Below are 14946 nucleotides of genomic sequence, written 5' to 3'. Positions count from 1 at the left end.
TTGGATTCATTTCAGAAATCAATGTTCTGTGTTCTGTAAGTAAGGCAAGGTACAATAGCTTGAGGAAAAAAAGTATTTATTCTTAACTCTTCAGCCCTGTACAAATATCATCATAACTATTATGTACATAGAACATTCACATAAAAAATACAAAACTATATATTTATGACTGAATCTGTATGCAACGTAATATAACAAAATAGACAGAGGGGGTTATTCATTACACTGTAACCACCGTTGTAAATCTAACAGCTGTTGGAAATGGAGAAACAGGTAGTAAATGTACCTCAGCTGTAAAGTTATATGAATGTCCCCCAAAATGTGAGAAGAAACAACACATGATTAAGTTTGATATACTGTGAATGCTGAACCACGTGTGGTCAACTGCACATTGTTGGCTCTGAGGGAGTGATATCAATACCACGATTGACCACTGAAAACATTGGCAAATAAAGTGAACAATAATATTCAATGGCACATTATGAAATATGAAAAAGTCAACTCAAAAAGAAAACAACATGATTCCAAAAAGATGTATAAAGCATAGCACACTGTTTCAATGACAGTGTCCTCAACTCTCCACCCCCTCAAATACTCAAATGCTCGTGTTTTTCTCAAAGGAACGATACAATATGTGACTCATTAAACTATTGGTATGCGTTGTAGTGGAATTATGGTGGGTAACCTTTGTTCAACAGAGTACAGACAAAGCCATTTTGGTCAGCTTTGAGTTGTAAACAAAACCAGGGCCTCTCACAGTATACTATACATTAGTGAACAACACTTTCTCATTAAAAGCAACACACATAAGCTAGACAACATTTTACAATGAAAAGATGGTGAAAATCGAGGCCATTGCCCTTAAGCAGATTCATACAGCTTAGAGAATGCATTACAGAGTTTACAGAAGAATCAATGTGGGTAGCATTGCACCTAAAATAAATAACACAACTTCTCTTTGGATAAAATACAAGAGACAACAGGTATACAGTAAGACAGACATGGTAAATGTATAAATAATAAACAAAATATATAAATACAGTAAACACCCAGAAGACTTGAAATATACGAATGCTTTCTCTTCTCCTTGGACAATAAATAATCATACGCCTTATGTACAAGTATAAACATTATTCTGTGCTGAAGCACTGTTCTGCTATGAATGAGAGTTTCTCCGGACTGGATGTGAAACATATTGATATAATCCAAGTAGTTCTGGTCTTCTTCCTCGTCTTCCTTCCCCAGGTCCTCTGTGATGGTTACATGGACGCAAATACATTAGCTGTCGCATCAACGAATAGAACAACAGCACAGAATCTCACTGCAACATTGACTTCTCTTTCCTCAACTTCACTGACAGTCAAAGCGATGTGATTCTGGTAATGAGGGAAGCTGGGACCCTGGTGTGGGCACAATGGGCAGTTGTGGTAGTGTGGTTCTGTGGGCTCAGTGATTCAGGCCTGAAAGCAGACGGAACACAGAACACACACTCGTCATTTCAGCAGATTAACAAGACAGGGGGGTCTTTATCTTATTAACTTGCAAAGGACCACCCTGTTCTTGTGGTATTTGCCCTAAAAAATTATTTATACCCTAAACAAACACTCCCAGGCAGATTACAAAACAAATCCACATTTCGGCATTTCCTCTTAATCCACATGTTGAAATGATTTCTTCACAACAAAAGTGGTGTTTACATGAGTAAAGACCGGACACGGCCTCAGAGACATTGTTCTAATTAGAGAACAGACCCAAAGAATTGGAATCTACATTGTAATACCACACACAAGCCATTTAGCTAGCCGCCATACTAAGGCATGACAAGATACCATATGATACAATATCATACTATATGATATGGTATCCTACGATAAGGTATTATATGATACAGTATCATACTTCACTATGGTCACTTTGACAGAACACCACACTGAACAGTTGGATAAAGAGTGTATAGCACTACTTCAGAGTTCCTTCATTACTTACAGTTGCAGGATCCTGAGTGTTTGACCTCCAGGAGGCGTCCCTGAGCGCAGGACGCCTGCTTCATGGCACACTCGCTGGGGTAGGTGTTGTTGTCGCTGGCACACACGCCCTCGTCCGGACGGCCCTCTGGACACGTCTCACCACACACCGAGCAGCGTCCTCGTCCACTCTGCTCATCCCAGAGGCACCTCTTCCCTAGCCGGCACAGGATGTCCTCACACGACCTGGCATCTGGAGACACACAGAACATCCGACACCATCAGACTCAGTCACAGACCCAGTGCCAGCAGAAAGCCATTACACAGACACCTGATCTGACACACACAGCATTCATCTTTGATAGTGTCTCTCAATAGGTTGATGACAGACTTGGTGCCTTGTGTGAATTAAATGATGGTTTAATACAACAGATTATAGAGCAGAATAGAGGGAAAACCTTATATCATTATGTTGTTCATTCATTCTAAAGATAATGAAGTGTCCATACTTGTTTAGAGAGAAGACAGAGAGAAGACACATTTGAAATGTTCAGTACTGACCAATGCATTTGCCTTCATATGCCACACCAATGGACTTTCCCAGAATGCACGTGGCTCTTCTCAGGTGGCAGGCACTGGCGTAAACAATGGCATCATTCCCGCACAGGTGCTGATCCGGTGACGTCTCTTCCGGGCACAGGTGGTTACACGTCACGCAGTGGGCATTGTTAGTCTGGTCTATCACACACGACGCACTGCCTGGGCATCGCACTCCATTACACGTCTCTGTGGGAATATGGGACAATATTCAGAACACTCATGTTTATATACCTCATACTACCAGAGGATTTTCACTTCTGACTCTACTATAGATGAATATTGAATATTGAATATTCACCTCCTTGCCTGTGACTGTTTATTAGTCTTATCCTTTTTGTTGCCAGTCTGTAAGTGTTAGTTTGAAATGTTGTTAAACCAGGTGAAGAACTGCTCACACATTTGATCTTTGGCTTGATCTTTATAAAGACATCTAAAGACAACCGAGCCATTACACCGGGAACTGTGCTATAGCCTGTGGGTCAGGCTGATACTCCAGTGCTTGGTGTCTCTACTCACAATCTCACATAGTGAGAACCCAGAGGTGTTGATGCTGTGTGCGTACAATGGATCGTTGGCCCAATTTAGATCCACCAGAGACTGGTACTGTGCAGTCCACATACATATGCCAACAATCTCTGAACCTGAACTCTGAGAACGCCATATTCCCAGATAAAGGCGAAGCATGTAAAGGGGGAGCACCTCCTACTGTAGGGTTTATGAAAGTACACAGAAACAAACTGATGTATCCAAGCAGGACTTACTGCGGCAGCGGCCGTGGTACTGGGGCTCCAAATCGGGGAGGTTCCTACAGCGGGCCCGGAGGAGGGTGCACTCGTCCTTATAGGACTTCCCATCTGAACCACAGACGGGTCCCCGTGCCGTGATGTTGGAGCAGTCCGGAGCACAGACACAACGGGGTTTGTTCCTCTTGTTCATTTTGCATCTCTTCCCATGACCACAGTCAACACTATCACATGTTTCTGGATGAAGATTTGAATAGATCAGTTGATCAACATTGAGCCAGTTTGCATCCTCTCTGCACATCCTCTAGTAATGTCATACTAGATTATTCACTTTGAGTTAAGTTATAGAGACTTCATAATTCTTAGTAGCATTAATATAATGCTAGTATCAATAATATAATTACAAATAATGTTTTGATTCATTAAACAACATTTATTAGAAGGAAAATATCTGAATAATTGTTTCTACAGGTGGACGATCAGAAATTCAGAATTGACCAATGAAATCACTGTAGCCCATAGTTTACCACCCACATTCACTTACCTTTGCAAGGTATGCAATTAGGCGCACCACCATTGAAGATCATCCACCGAAACAGCGTACTATTGGGCACATCCTCCTCGGTCCATGCAGTCCCCAGACGGCCACTCCGACAGCAGTCATCCCGGCTCATCCCAGACATGTACAACACCTGGCACCGTCCGTTCTTCCCTTGCTGAAGCCAGCAGTTACCGGCTATATAGGGAGAGACATACTTATTGATGACTGATACCCGCATGTGATCTTATTTCTAGAGGTATAGTATTATTAATCTGAAAAAAAGCTCAATAGTTAGGCACTGTGTGTCTGTATAGCAGCCCCCTTCTCCCCATCATACACAGAGGAATTCATTTTCTTTCTTTTACGTTTTTATTATTTAGATCTGAGATTTAAGACGAAAAAAATTAAATGCATCTAAAGCATAAAAACATCCTGCAGCAGAATTTCATCAGAGTACACGGGAGGGGCATACACTCCCCAAGACGCACCAGTGCGTCTGTCCCAGCTCATAGCACATTGACACACTTGGATATAAAGTCAGTATTGAGAAATGTCCAGTTTAGCCTACTACATCCAACAAAAGCAAACATGTTCCTTGACCGTTTCTCAATTTCTCAGTGGCATTATATTTGTATATTGGCCATCTTATTCTGTTTTACCTCATCATAACTCAATAAGAGTACAGTTGTTTGGTTTAGCCTTCTTCTTGGACTGGCGAAACATGTAGGCTATACTATTTATGATCGAGATCACCGAAATCTTTTTTGTAGTATTTTTCAGCAAGCACATTTGCTTGTCATGCATAAACAACCATTGCTATAAACGAGCCCACTATCAGGAACAAAGTGTAACTTTTATCAAACAAATACTGACACTTCCATGACAAATTACATGCCACAACTTGAACTTAAAAAAAGTTATGCCATCTTCTTAATTCAATTCGATAGCATGGTCTTATAGTCAACAATACTCACCTTGGGCTTTGTGGTCATCCATAAAGTGAGTGAACCACATGAAAAGCGCCATCACGCCTTGGCGGAGCTGCGGTGTCTGGAGCATCCTGAACATAGCGGCGGACTGCGCCTAGAGCGACTCAGACGCGCGGGGATGGAGAAGTTGTGTGCGCACGATGCCAGTGGCTCTCTGTGACTGTCAAACTGTCGGATACGGGCTCTCTTTTTAAATCTTAAACGGGGTCTCTAGCAAAATATCTGAAGTGGGCGGTCTTCAAATTGCTGGGGGTGGGGAGAAATATGTTTTAAAGTTCCCCAATTTATAACAGGTAGGCTATCACTCCAGAGTTTCCCAATTGCGCAGTTTGGAATATTTTAGTTGATGACGCGCAATTAGTTTGACAAGACCCCGACGCTGATAGGAGGACATGACTTCTCTTTATTGCATAGTATACTTCTATTAGATTCACATATTTACCTGTTTTGTAGTGAACAGCTATAGACACCATGATCTCAGATATGTTTTGGCTCAAGTGCTCCCTTGCGCAAAATGTTAACCTGTTTTTGTCATTGAAAGTTAGACGGTTGGACGGAAAACATAATAATAATGACAATTCATCCTGGCAAAGCACAGATGATCCATACAATATGGTTACTGGAATTTACATATATGTTTTTCTTAAGTTTAGAGCATGGTGCGCATATGGCCTCTGTCCATTACGTTTGAACTGGCCTATGTAGCCTAAACGTTAATCTTTTTAAGTGCACCATTTCAGTAGGCTACTAAGAGATAATAATAGCCTTAAAAATACCTTGATGCTAATAATAGGTGAGACAGTTGTTGGCCCTCCCTGGGGTCAAACATATAAATATAGGCTGTCCAATCCCGTCTCCAAAGAAGCTTTTAGAGATAATCATAATTCATTAGCCACAGCTTTAGTCCCGACGTGTCATGTGTAGCCTATAGGACTTTCCCAAAGGTACCTTGTCTAGTCTAGCCTTCTTTAGGTGCAACATGATGTTATGACGGCTCTGCTTTCAAAGGGAAATGTGACATTGTGCACTAGACGAGTGACGACCTAGAACTACCTTGATCCGGGCGCCGTAGAGCCAGGTGTAGGAGTGTAGACTCAGGAGTGTCAACTGTGAGACAGAAGTAAGTCCCCTGTCTGCGTAACCAAGTCCCCCCAAAAACCCTGGCGTTAACACGTTCCTTTGATTATTGCGTTTCTAATGTAGGCTATTGTTAAAGACTATAAAAAAAACGATAACAGTCAATAAGCATTAATTATAAATGGACAATAGTCAAGTGAGAGATGGGCCTAGAAGAACGTCTAATCATAAACCATCCGTAGATTATTTGGTCTCATTCTCTCTCGAATAAATGGAGAACTCGTTAATGACATAATTTGCTTTTGTGTCTCAGTAGGCCCTATGCATTTGTAATGTGTTATGGGGACATCTGGTGGCGCAAAGTTGGACGCAAATGAACATGCTTTGATTGATTGATTGATTGAAAACTTTATTAGAAGATTTGCAGAAGTAGGTACATGAAAGTACATACATACAAGGTCAACTAAAAGGATAAAAACCCAAGAGCTTTTCGGTCTATATATTTGTAACCTTGTACCTTTTCTCTTTTTTCTTTCTTAAAAAAACAAACAAATATTTTGTACAAAAAAACATAACTTGTGTGTCATTCAGTATGTTTCACGCCTTTTTTTCATGGACTTTGGTGTAGGGTCATCTCCATTGCAGCCGCGCTGCGCAAGTAGAGATTGATTTCCTGAACAGTCACAAACACTTGATGATCTGCGCAGCGCGTCAGCAGTGTAGACGACGTAGAACGCCGCCGGTGTCAGCTGATCGCAGGGAGGAGCGACAGAATGGACGACTGGGGAAGCGTGGTGATAACGGTCTAAGGTCGCATGTAGTAGTAACTTCAGTTGATCCATGTCGCGGACATACCTTCATTCATGAATACCGAGGTAAGCACAGTAGTCTGTTCAAGTGTCCTTTTTATTTGGCGGGATGGACGAGTTGCAGAATCTTCCACCTTACAGTATGGTCTATTCTGTATGGTCTATTCTATTTTCATTGACTGTTCTCAATGGCTTGTTTTTACGAATCCAACTATGGATGTGTCTTGCGTTGTAGGTGTCCGTGTTGTATTTTGCCAAAAGTGCAGAGCTGACGGGACTCAAATCGGAGACGATCAGGGTTCCCTCTGAACTGACAACCCTTGAGCTGTGGCAGGACCTTGTGAGCAGGCACCCCAGGTAGGCTGAGCTCCAAAGCATTCCTAATAAAAGCACATATTATGTAGGCTACACAATTGACAGTATTGGCTATTATTATTATTATTATTATTAATATTATTATTATTATATTTACTACTACTACTACTCTTCTTCTCAGACTGACCACTGTGCGTGATCAAGTTGTTTTGGCTGTCCGTCAGGAGTACGTGACCCTTGGAGATCAGCGCGTCATTCTGAGGGACGGTGACGAGGTCGCTGTCATTCCGCCTTTAAGCGGGGGATAAAAAAGTTAATTCAGGTGAGAAATAAACTCAGCCAGACCGTAACCCTTTCACGCATAGAGGTCACTACAGTGGACAGCTATTCAAAAGCTGTTTTCTTGAATATGCATGGGTTTTGATGGCATAGTTGCACATCAGCCACTACACTGGATACTATTGCATCATCATATACACTGCAACCTAGTGGCAAGCCATTCTATGCACTTTTTTCTTCTTCTCCAAACCAAGATGCCTGACAGCCAGTTCCTCCGGAATATCCACCCAATCCTTAAATTCTAGGAGAACCTTGCAGTTAGAAAAAATGCTAGAACTTCAAGTAACATCTAAGGAGTCATGTCATTGTTACATTTTGATTTTCGATTGGGAGGAAATTCAGATTAATCATCTGTCCACTAAATTGGACATCATGCATCACTGGCTGCTGGGGGACCTCCAGGAGAGTGGAGGGGGCCCAGACAGTGACAGTGACTGGCCAGGGAGTGACTGTGTGTGGGGGGGTTCCGAGATGTGCTTCAGCCTCCATCCCCAGTGGACCTCCAGGAGAGTGGTGGGATGGTCGTAGTCTGAGGGGGGGGGGGGTCCTAGTTTGGGGAGAGGTCCTAGTCTGGGGGGGTCCCAGAGGTCCTGTGTTATATTTTTGTATGTATTTTATAGTTTGATATCGTTTTATTCATGGGTTTGTTAAATACACAGAGTATTACTATGTTATTATTATTATTATTATTATTATTAATAATAATAATAATACAGTATGTATTATCAGTTGAAAACCAAAACACATGTTGTCCACTCAAGTGGACATGTTGAAATCTCTTAGATTTTGTTGTTGTTGCCCTTAAGAGCCCTGAAGAGGACAAAATCATGTATGAAAGGGTTAAAGAGCCAATTATATTGCTTCAATAGTTGTAAGTGCATCGTCAGGATATTGAAGCCACTTGTTTTCTGTGTCTCACTATGATTGCTCACTATGCCCAAATGTAAGGATTTCACAGTAGGCCTATTAGGTTCTGTTAGTTTAATACAAGGACAATTGTTTATGCAGATGTCTTGTACCCACCATAGAGATGACTGAAGGAGGATTGGAGTCCAAGGACCTCATCAAGATCACTCATGACAAGCTGTCTACAGAGGCTGTGTCAGACTGCGTAACATGTCCTTCCTGTGGAGCTATCTCGATGTTCATAGGTGAGCATACCAAGCTCAACTACTATCTAATGCAACATGTTTTTTAAGGACACATGTATGCCCTCTATAGACCAATGTTTAAATTGCTTATGAATGCATAAGCGTAAAGGATGTTTGCATGTTCAGTCCGAGCCAGCAGGTGTGTCAGCGATGGTGACTGACCTTGTTTCAGGGACGACACGGAACAGCTTTGAGGGGAAGAAGGTGGTTCAGCTGGAGTATGAGGCGTACATCCCCATGGCAGAATCAGAACTGAGGAAAATCTACAGAGACATCAGGACAAAATGGCCGACAGTGAGGCACATCTGTGTCCATCACAGACTTGGGTGAGCACCTCACAGAGCACTGTGTAATCCCTGCTATAGAACTATATCTGCATAATGATCCAGACTGGGCTGTAATAAAACTGTTTCTGTGGAAAATGTTTAGGGGAGAGTCTGATTGCATTCTTCTTCTGGTTTCCAGAGTGGTGCCTGTGACCGATGCTAGTGTGATCATTGGCATCTCATCTCCTCACCGAGGCGACTCTCTGGAGGCAATGCGATACTGCATAGACACCCTGAAAGCCACTGTGCCCATTTGGAAGAAGGTAAGAGTCTGAGCTCAGGAATGTAGTTACCGGTACTAGAGACTTTTTTTTTGCTTATTGTAAGGAAGCTAATTAATAAATAAATAAATAAGGGATATTTCACTAGAGCTGAACTTTAAATGTTCACATTAAGTAATTATCACAAAGAATATAATTTATTTATTTAAGGAGTTGGATCTTAAGCATGAAATTGCATAGCGTAGCATAACCAATCAGTCTCAAGTGACCCAGTCACATGGCCACACAGCCTGTCTGAAGGGATACAATTTGAATTACTGCATTAGCTTCTCAAGAAACAAAGAGCATGTTTCAAAGGTTTTCCCTGACCTTTGAACTTAAATTGAGCTATGACAACCAACCAATAAGACATACCATGTAACTATTGGGAAAATAATACATATTGTTGTTCATGGTATTAAGATAAACTCTGAAGTGACTGCATTTAAATGTCACTAAACCGTGAAATGTGAACTTGTAACATTTGTGGTGTTTTCTCTATTTGTTAGGAGGTCTATGAGGCAGCAACGCCCTGTTGGAAAGAGAACAAGGAGTGCCAGTGGACAGGAAACAGCAATGGCCTAAGTTGACCCCTGAAGTAAACTAGGACCTTTGTCATATTTTGGGTTAAACCACTGTAAAGTATCTAAGACTGTCTTTGTACAAAATGGAAAGTCACACGTCATGTCTTTTTAAATTTAATAACATTTTAACCATCAACATGTTTTAACACTTTCAAAGCCTCAAGTAGCATACCATTGTAATAAAACAAAACAAATGCTATACAAAATTGTAATGAAAAAAAGTGGCATGTACCCATTAAGAAATACACCTGCAAAAATATCAGTGCAAAAAAAGTTATCTTGTAAACACTCTCTCAGAGAGTTTAACTGTTGCTGTTCATCTTACAAGCATCTGTCCTATGGTAGCTCTCTCCCAACCATGACACAGTAACTGTACAAATAAACTGGTAAATCATGATGTGCTCCTAAGATTGTTATTATACCATGTGGGGAGATAAGTAAAAAACACTTTTGTATGTGTTGCCTTGCTCTTATTGTTGATAATGTGAAAAGGTTGTAAATTCAAGTTGTATAATAAATATACCGATTCCTGTTCTACAAATTCAGTGACTGCTCACTTTCTCTATATACTAGCTATATCAAAAAGTTTACTGTACAATCATACAATTACTAAATGTTTGAATTAATTATACATGTAGAGTTCTCCACAGGCTGCATTCCTGTTGTAAACCCAGCTCCATCTTATCTGAGTACAGTGTAGGCTACATTATATCCCATGCTACTGCTAGTTGTATGGCTGGGATAATCATACAACTCTGTCCCTGTAAAGCACATTGTTTTGCATCTGTCTATGAATTGTGCTTGGTAAATAAAGTTTGATTTGTTTTGATGAAAGGCAGGATTATTTTGGCTTTCCAGTGAATTAAAGATACCCTCATACGTTCCTCAGTAGGAAAGATGGGCTATATGGACATTCCCCACTTGTTTGTCTAATATCATTTTGTTGTTCAAGTACTTTTCTATTTAGTAAATAAATAATGATGCCTCAGCATCAACATGATGTCAAACCACTCTCAATACAGTAAGAATGCCATATGCCAGCATATGATAACCATGCTGATTTAGAACAACCCACTTTTTATACCACTGTGCTTTACAACAGACAAGAACCTGCATTATCTCAGATAAGATTGACACAGAACTACTATGTACAGGCTTTCTACCCAACCCAACTATGAGCCAAGTCAAGGGCTGGCCCCATACCTTTTGTTAAAGCAAATTCTCTGAACACATATACAAAGAAATACCAGTACCTAAGTATGAATTCAGCATGTGAAAGTGTGCAGTAGTAGATGAATGACTTTCTTATGTATACAAAATGGCGGACATAATCGGGCCTTTGTTCATTTGCGTTTGATGGTCTGAGGGTCACCCTCCCTCCTACCATAGAAAATGGTTTAGCCCTCTCTTTGGTCAGAAAAGGCCTGAGGCATAACTACTACCCAAATCTCCCACACTCTCTAACACTCTCAAACAATGTCTTTTTGTTTGAGAGTGTTGCCTCACGCTTCGTTCTCCTGCAGGCCTTCATTCTCCCCCTCGTCCTCAGCATTCCTCCTCAGCTGTTGGTACTTCCTCTTGAAGAAGCCAAACTGGGAAGAGAGAGTGACATACAGGAATGAGAGAGGAGGCTATAGGCTACTGTTACAGGGCCATGACATGTAAGCATTCAACTAACAAATCAATAAATCTCATTAGAGCTTATTAGATTTGTGGACATTGTTTCATTGTTCCACACAGCTGAACACAGTGTGAGAGTAAAACATGCACTGTACCTTCCACAACAGGAAGATAACGAGAGCCAATAGCAGCAGACCTCCGATCACACTGCCTGCGATCACGCCCACTGGTACCTGGCCTTTCTCCCCGGGTTTACTGATGGTGACACCAACCTGCAGACAGGGGACAGGTAGAGGGTCACACATGTCAGGGGACCGCTGTACAAACAATATAATGTTTGCAGTTTGCAGCTGTTATTTATTGTTCCTCTAAGGACCAGCAGAGGGCAGTCTACTCCAAGAATACTTTCTTTAATTTGTACAAGGCAGGAGGAAATAGAACAATATCACAAAGACCTAATAATGATGTTCTAGAGTGTTTACAAGATATGGATGTGTTAATTCCAGTACCGGCATGTGCTTGTGAGAGATAACCAGTAGTTTGGGTATGGAGGTGTCTATCTCTGTGTTCACTGTCAGAAGAATGGACTGGAAGGCTGCCTGCTCAGAGACAAACAAACAAAAGAGAGAGGGGGAACAGAGGAAAAGGAGGATGAGTGTGTGCAAGCACGTTATGCTGGGCAGATGATCGTGTTGTACAGTATGCACTTACAGTGGCAAAGGTGCCATTCCAGATCCTAGTGGTCACGTTCACAAAAAAATCGCTCTTCGTCGTCATGTCTTTGAGCACACATTTCATGGACTTACATGTGGCGGTCTTGCAGTCCTGGAAATATCAGAGAGACATAATAACACATTATTGACCATTCTCTCTCTCCATCTCCCTCTCCCTCTTTCCCTCTCTCACGCACACGCACACACGCACACGAGCACACACGAGCACGCGCGCGCGCACACACACACACACACACACACACACACACACACACACACACACACCAGCTCCTCAGTGCTCAAGAGGTTTTCCTTGGAGAAAGATGCCATGTAGGGCCTCTCGCTGATCTTCAGTGGGTTCATAATGCCGGTGTCATCACAGCTCACATCCCCACTCTGTGAGACAGACAACCAGAAGCCAAAAGTCAGACCATCCACCATCACCTAACACATCCTGTCATACCAGCACCCATGTCTGAAGAGAATGTTTTGACATAGGATATGTCTGAGGACTCACAGGTGCAGTGTTAACCCCAGTCACATACAACAGTGGATTCCCTCCTGCTGTGGAGGTGGGTAGTGAGACTGTGAGGTAGGCCAGACTGACGGGGAAGTTCCCTGTGGAGACCTGAGGAGAAAACACAGGATGGATAGATGGATGATATGCTGCATCAGACCAGCACACAGTACCTGTGTATGGATTATGAGGACTCACCTTCAGTGTGAAGTTGAACTCAGGGCCGATGTCATCGAAGGTATTCACTGTGGTCTTCGCTTCATTGTCAATGTCAACCACATAGAAATTTAGATTGGCCTCTCTGCGGAACCAAATCAACATGAGATAGAGAGAGCATTGAAACCTGATACCCATGGACATTCATAAATATAGAATAGATAGAAAGTGGCTAAATGGTACATAGAGATAGTTGTCAGCAGACCTGGAGAGGACGATCTCTGAGTCATAGTGGACAGGGATGGAGATAGAAACGTGGTTGTCTGAGGGGTTTTCCTCTGCGCTCTCACTGTGGACAAGAAACATGATCTCATGTTAGAGGGCCCATACTCATAAAGGAGATTACTAGAGATGACTACTGTACTTCAAACAATCAATCAAACAAATACTGTGTAATCCAACCTTAGAGCTTCAAAGTTCACAAGGGCTTCATTCTGAAGTTCATTCAAGTTGAAGTCAAAGTTGATTTCAAATGTCACCTGCAGGGGACAGATAGATATGATATCCACAACTGACACACACAATCACACACACACACACACACACACACACACACACACACACACACACACACACACACACACACACACACACAGTGTTTAGGGTCAGTCTCACCTCTTGGTTTACCATTAGAGCTGGGTATCCCACTTGGCAGGAGAGGATACGAGACTCTTTGGTGGAAGTGCACAATACCTCTTTTCCATCGCTCTGAAACCAAACACACGCAGACACACAATACAAACACACACACACACACACACACACACACACACACACGCATCGAGCGACAGTTAGCAGCAGACTATGTAAACAATGGTAATTTTACTACATGAAAATACTATAATGACTTCAGACAGCATCATTCCAGAGGTTGAAACATACAGGTGGTGTGATGGAGGCATAGAAGAGGTTTTTGGAGTAGGTAGCGGTGACTCTAGTGTTGTAGGCATTCTCCTTCTTGTTTGTCACAGATACAGTGAAGGAAAGCCTCTTGTTCTTAAAGCTGACCAGCATCTTCGAAGAGCTGCAAAACATGACAGTATTTGTTTACTGACTGCATCATCATTATTGCATGTATTTACAATAGACATTTGACAGATGTGCCCGCAAATACATGTTGTTACACGTATGTAATGTGTAGTGTATGTAATGTAAATGTACCGTTTGTGCAGTGAACCAAAAAAACAAACACCACAGAACCTTACACTACCCTCCCTCTGGACAAGATTTACAGTAAGACCACCATGAGGTGATGTCCGTCTGTGTCTGTCTCTACTGTGTATCATAAAGACTCATTCATGTCATTCAACTTACAGTCATGTCTGAAAACATTTCCTTTTGAATGTTTTGGGTCATTGTCATGTTGCATGGTCTATATCCGCTTCAGCTTAATTTTTTTGGACAGATGGTCTCACATTTTCCTCAAGCACCCTCTGATACAATAAAGAATTCATAATGGATTCTATGATGGTGAGCTGGCTAGGCCCTGCTACAGCAAAGCAGCCCCAAACCATGAATATTTCCACCCCCATGCTTCACAGTTGGTATGGGGTTTTGTTTTCAAATGCTGTCTTTGGTCTGCATCAAACCTGTCTTCTGCTACTGTGCCCAAATAATTCAACTTTGGATTCATCTGTCCAAAGCACATTGTTCCAGAAGTCGTGGTATTTGTCTAGGTGTTCTCTGGCAAACATTAGTCTTGCCTTGAAGTTTGTTTGTTTTTTACAGCAAGGGTTTCCTCCTTGCACACCTCCCATGAAAATCAAACTTGTGCAATTTCTTTCTGATGGTAGTTTAAGGGGTGTCTTTTTCACATGACTGTATGTAACAAGATTCATTTTTCAACAGCATGGGTTGATAAGAGGGAGTGTGTATTCCCACTAGGGACAACTGCATAGAGATGGGGCTGATCCCATACAACACTGGGGAATACCTTTGTTTATCTGTGGAGTGTCTTTTCTCCATAAGGTCTTGAACAAACCGTACTGTGCTTTTTAGGGAACATTTAGAACATTATTCTCACCTGGGAATATTCTCTCCTTTCTCCACCCTCAGCACCAGGTCACTCTCACACACCTCGTTAGAGCCACAGTCTTTGGAGAATGGGATCTGTGGTTTAAGAATGTACATAACACCAAGTTAATGTTTTTGCAATTAAGCTTTGACATTAAATCCATATACT

At 41.8% G+C, this 14946-nt stretch overlaps 3 protein-coding genes across 4 annotated transcripts in view; 1 reads left to right on the top strand and 2 right to left on the bottom strand.

Moving 5' to 3' along the window:
* Positions 1–1978: 1978 nt before the first annotated feature.
* Positions 1979–4916, bottom strand: fstb (follistatin b; the record flags this gene model as incomplete). The annotated part of the gene is made up of 5 exons (XM_080530412.1): positions 1979–2217; positions 2526–2750; positions 3326–3544; positions 3852–4043; positions 4823–4916. 5 exons carry the CDS (start codon positions 4914–4916, stop codon positions 1979–1981), a joined length of 969 nt encoding a protein of 322 aa, XP_080386538.1.
* Positions 4917–7225: 2309 nt separating this feature from the next.
* Positions 7226–10217, top strand: LOC308155257 (molybdopterin synthase catalytic subunit). Of its 2 annotated transcripts, none has more exons than XM_080528537.1 (5): positions 7226–7360; positions 8406–8528; positions 8701–8854; positions 8994–9117; positions 9624–10217. In XM_080528537.1, the coding sequence occupies exons 2-5, from the start codon at positions 8408–8410 to the stop codon at positions 9702–9704; spliced, it is 480 nt and encodes a 159-aa protein (XP_080384663.1). In that variant the 5' UTR covers positions 7226–7360; positions 8406–8407; the 3' UTR covers positions 9705–10217. The 2 variants fall into 2 exon arrangements, with proteins under 2 accessions (XP_080384663.1, XP_080384664.1); XM_080528538.1 differs by having other exon boundaries at positions 7316–7360; positions 8386–8528.
* A 983-nt stretch (positions 10218–11200) lies between these two features.
* Positions 11201–14946, bottom strand: part of itga2.2 (integrin, alpha 2 (CD49B, alpha 2 subunit of VLA-2 receptor), tandem duplicate 2) — a gene marked incomplete at both ends in the record, with an annotated part of 19255 nt that continues 15509 nt past the window's right edge. The window contains 12 exons of the mRNA XM_080529555.1: positions 11201–11290; positions 11474–11590; positions 11828–11917; positions 12030–12143; positions 12317–12427; positions 12549–12659; positions 12747–12849; positions 12970–13053; positions 13167–13243; positions 13380–13472; positions 13647–13788; positions 14788–14873. Coding sequence (XP_080385681.1) covers positions 11201–11290; positions 11474–11590; positions 11828–11917; positions 12030–12143; positions 12317–12427; positions 12549–12659; positions 12747–12849; positions 12970–13053; positions 13167–13243; positions 13380–13472; positions 13647–13788; positions 14788–14873 — 1218 coding nt within the window. The remainder of the gene's footprint in view (positions 11291–11473; positions 11591–11827; positions 11918–12029; positions 12144–12316; positions 12428–12548; positions 12660–12746; positions 12850–12969; positions 13054–13166; positions 13244–13379; positions 13473–13646; positions 13789–14787; positions 14874–14946) is intronic.

This window comes from Nansenia antarctica (assembly GCF_963989245.1).
Source record: "Nansenia antarctica genome assembly, chromosome: 4".
NCBI classification, from domain to species: domain Eukaryota; kingdom Metazoa; phylum Chordata; class Actinopteri; order Argentiniformes; family Microstomatidae; genus Nansenia; species Nansenia antarctica.
This window is presented reverse-complemented; position numbering and strand designations above follow the sequence as displayed.

What these genes read in the sequence shown, in the direction of transcription:
- LOC308155257 (XM_080528537.1), top strand. Translation starts at nt 8,408, where the DNA reads ATGACTGAAGGAGGATTGGAGTCCAAGGACCTCATCAAGATCACTCAT. An exon ending in TGTGTCCATCACAGACTTGG is followed by an intron (nt 8,855 to 8,993) that starts GTGAGCACCTCA and finishes TCTGGTTTCCAG; the next exon opens with AGTGGTGCCTGTGACCGATG. An exon ending in CTGTGCCCATTTGGAAGAAG is followed by an intron (nt 9,118 to 9,623) that starts GTAAGAGTCTGA and finishes TCTATTTGTTAG; the next exon opens with GAGGTCTATGAGGCAGCAAC.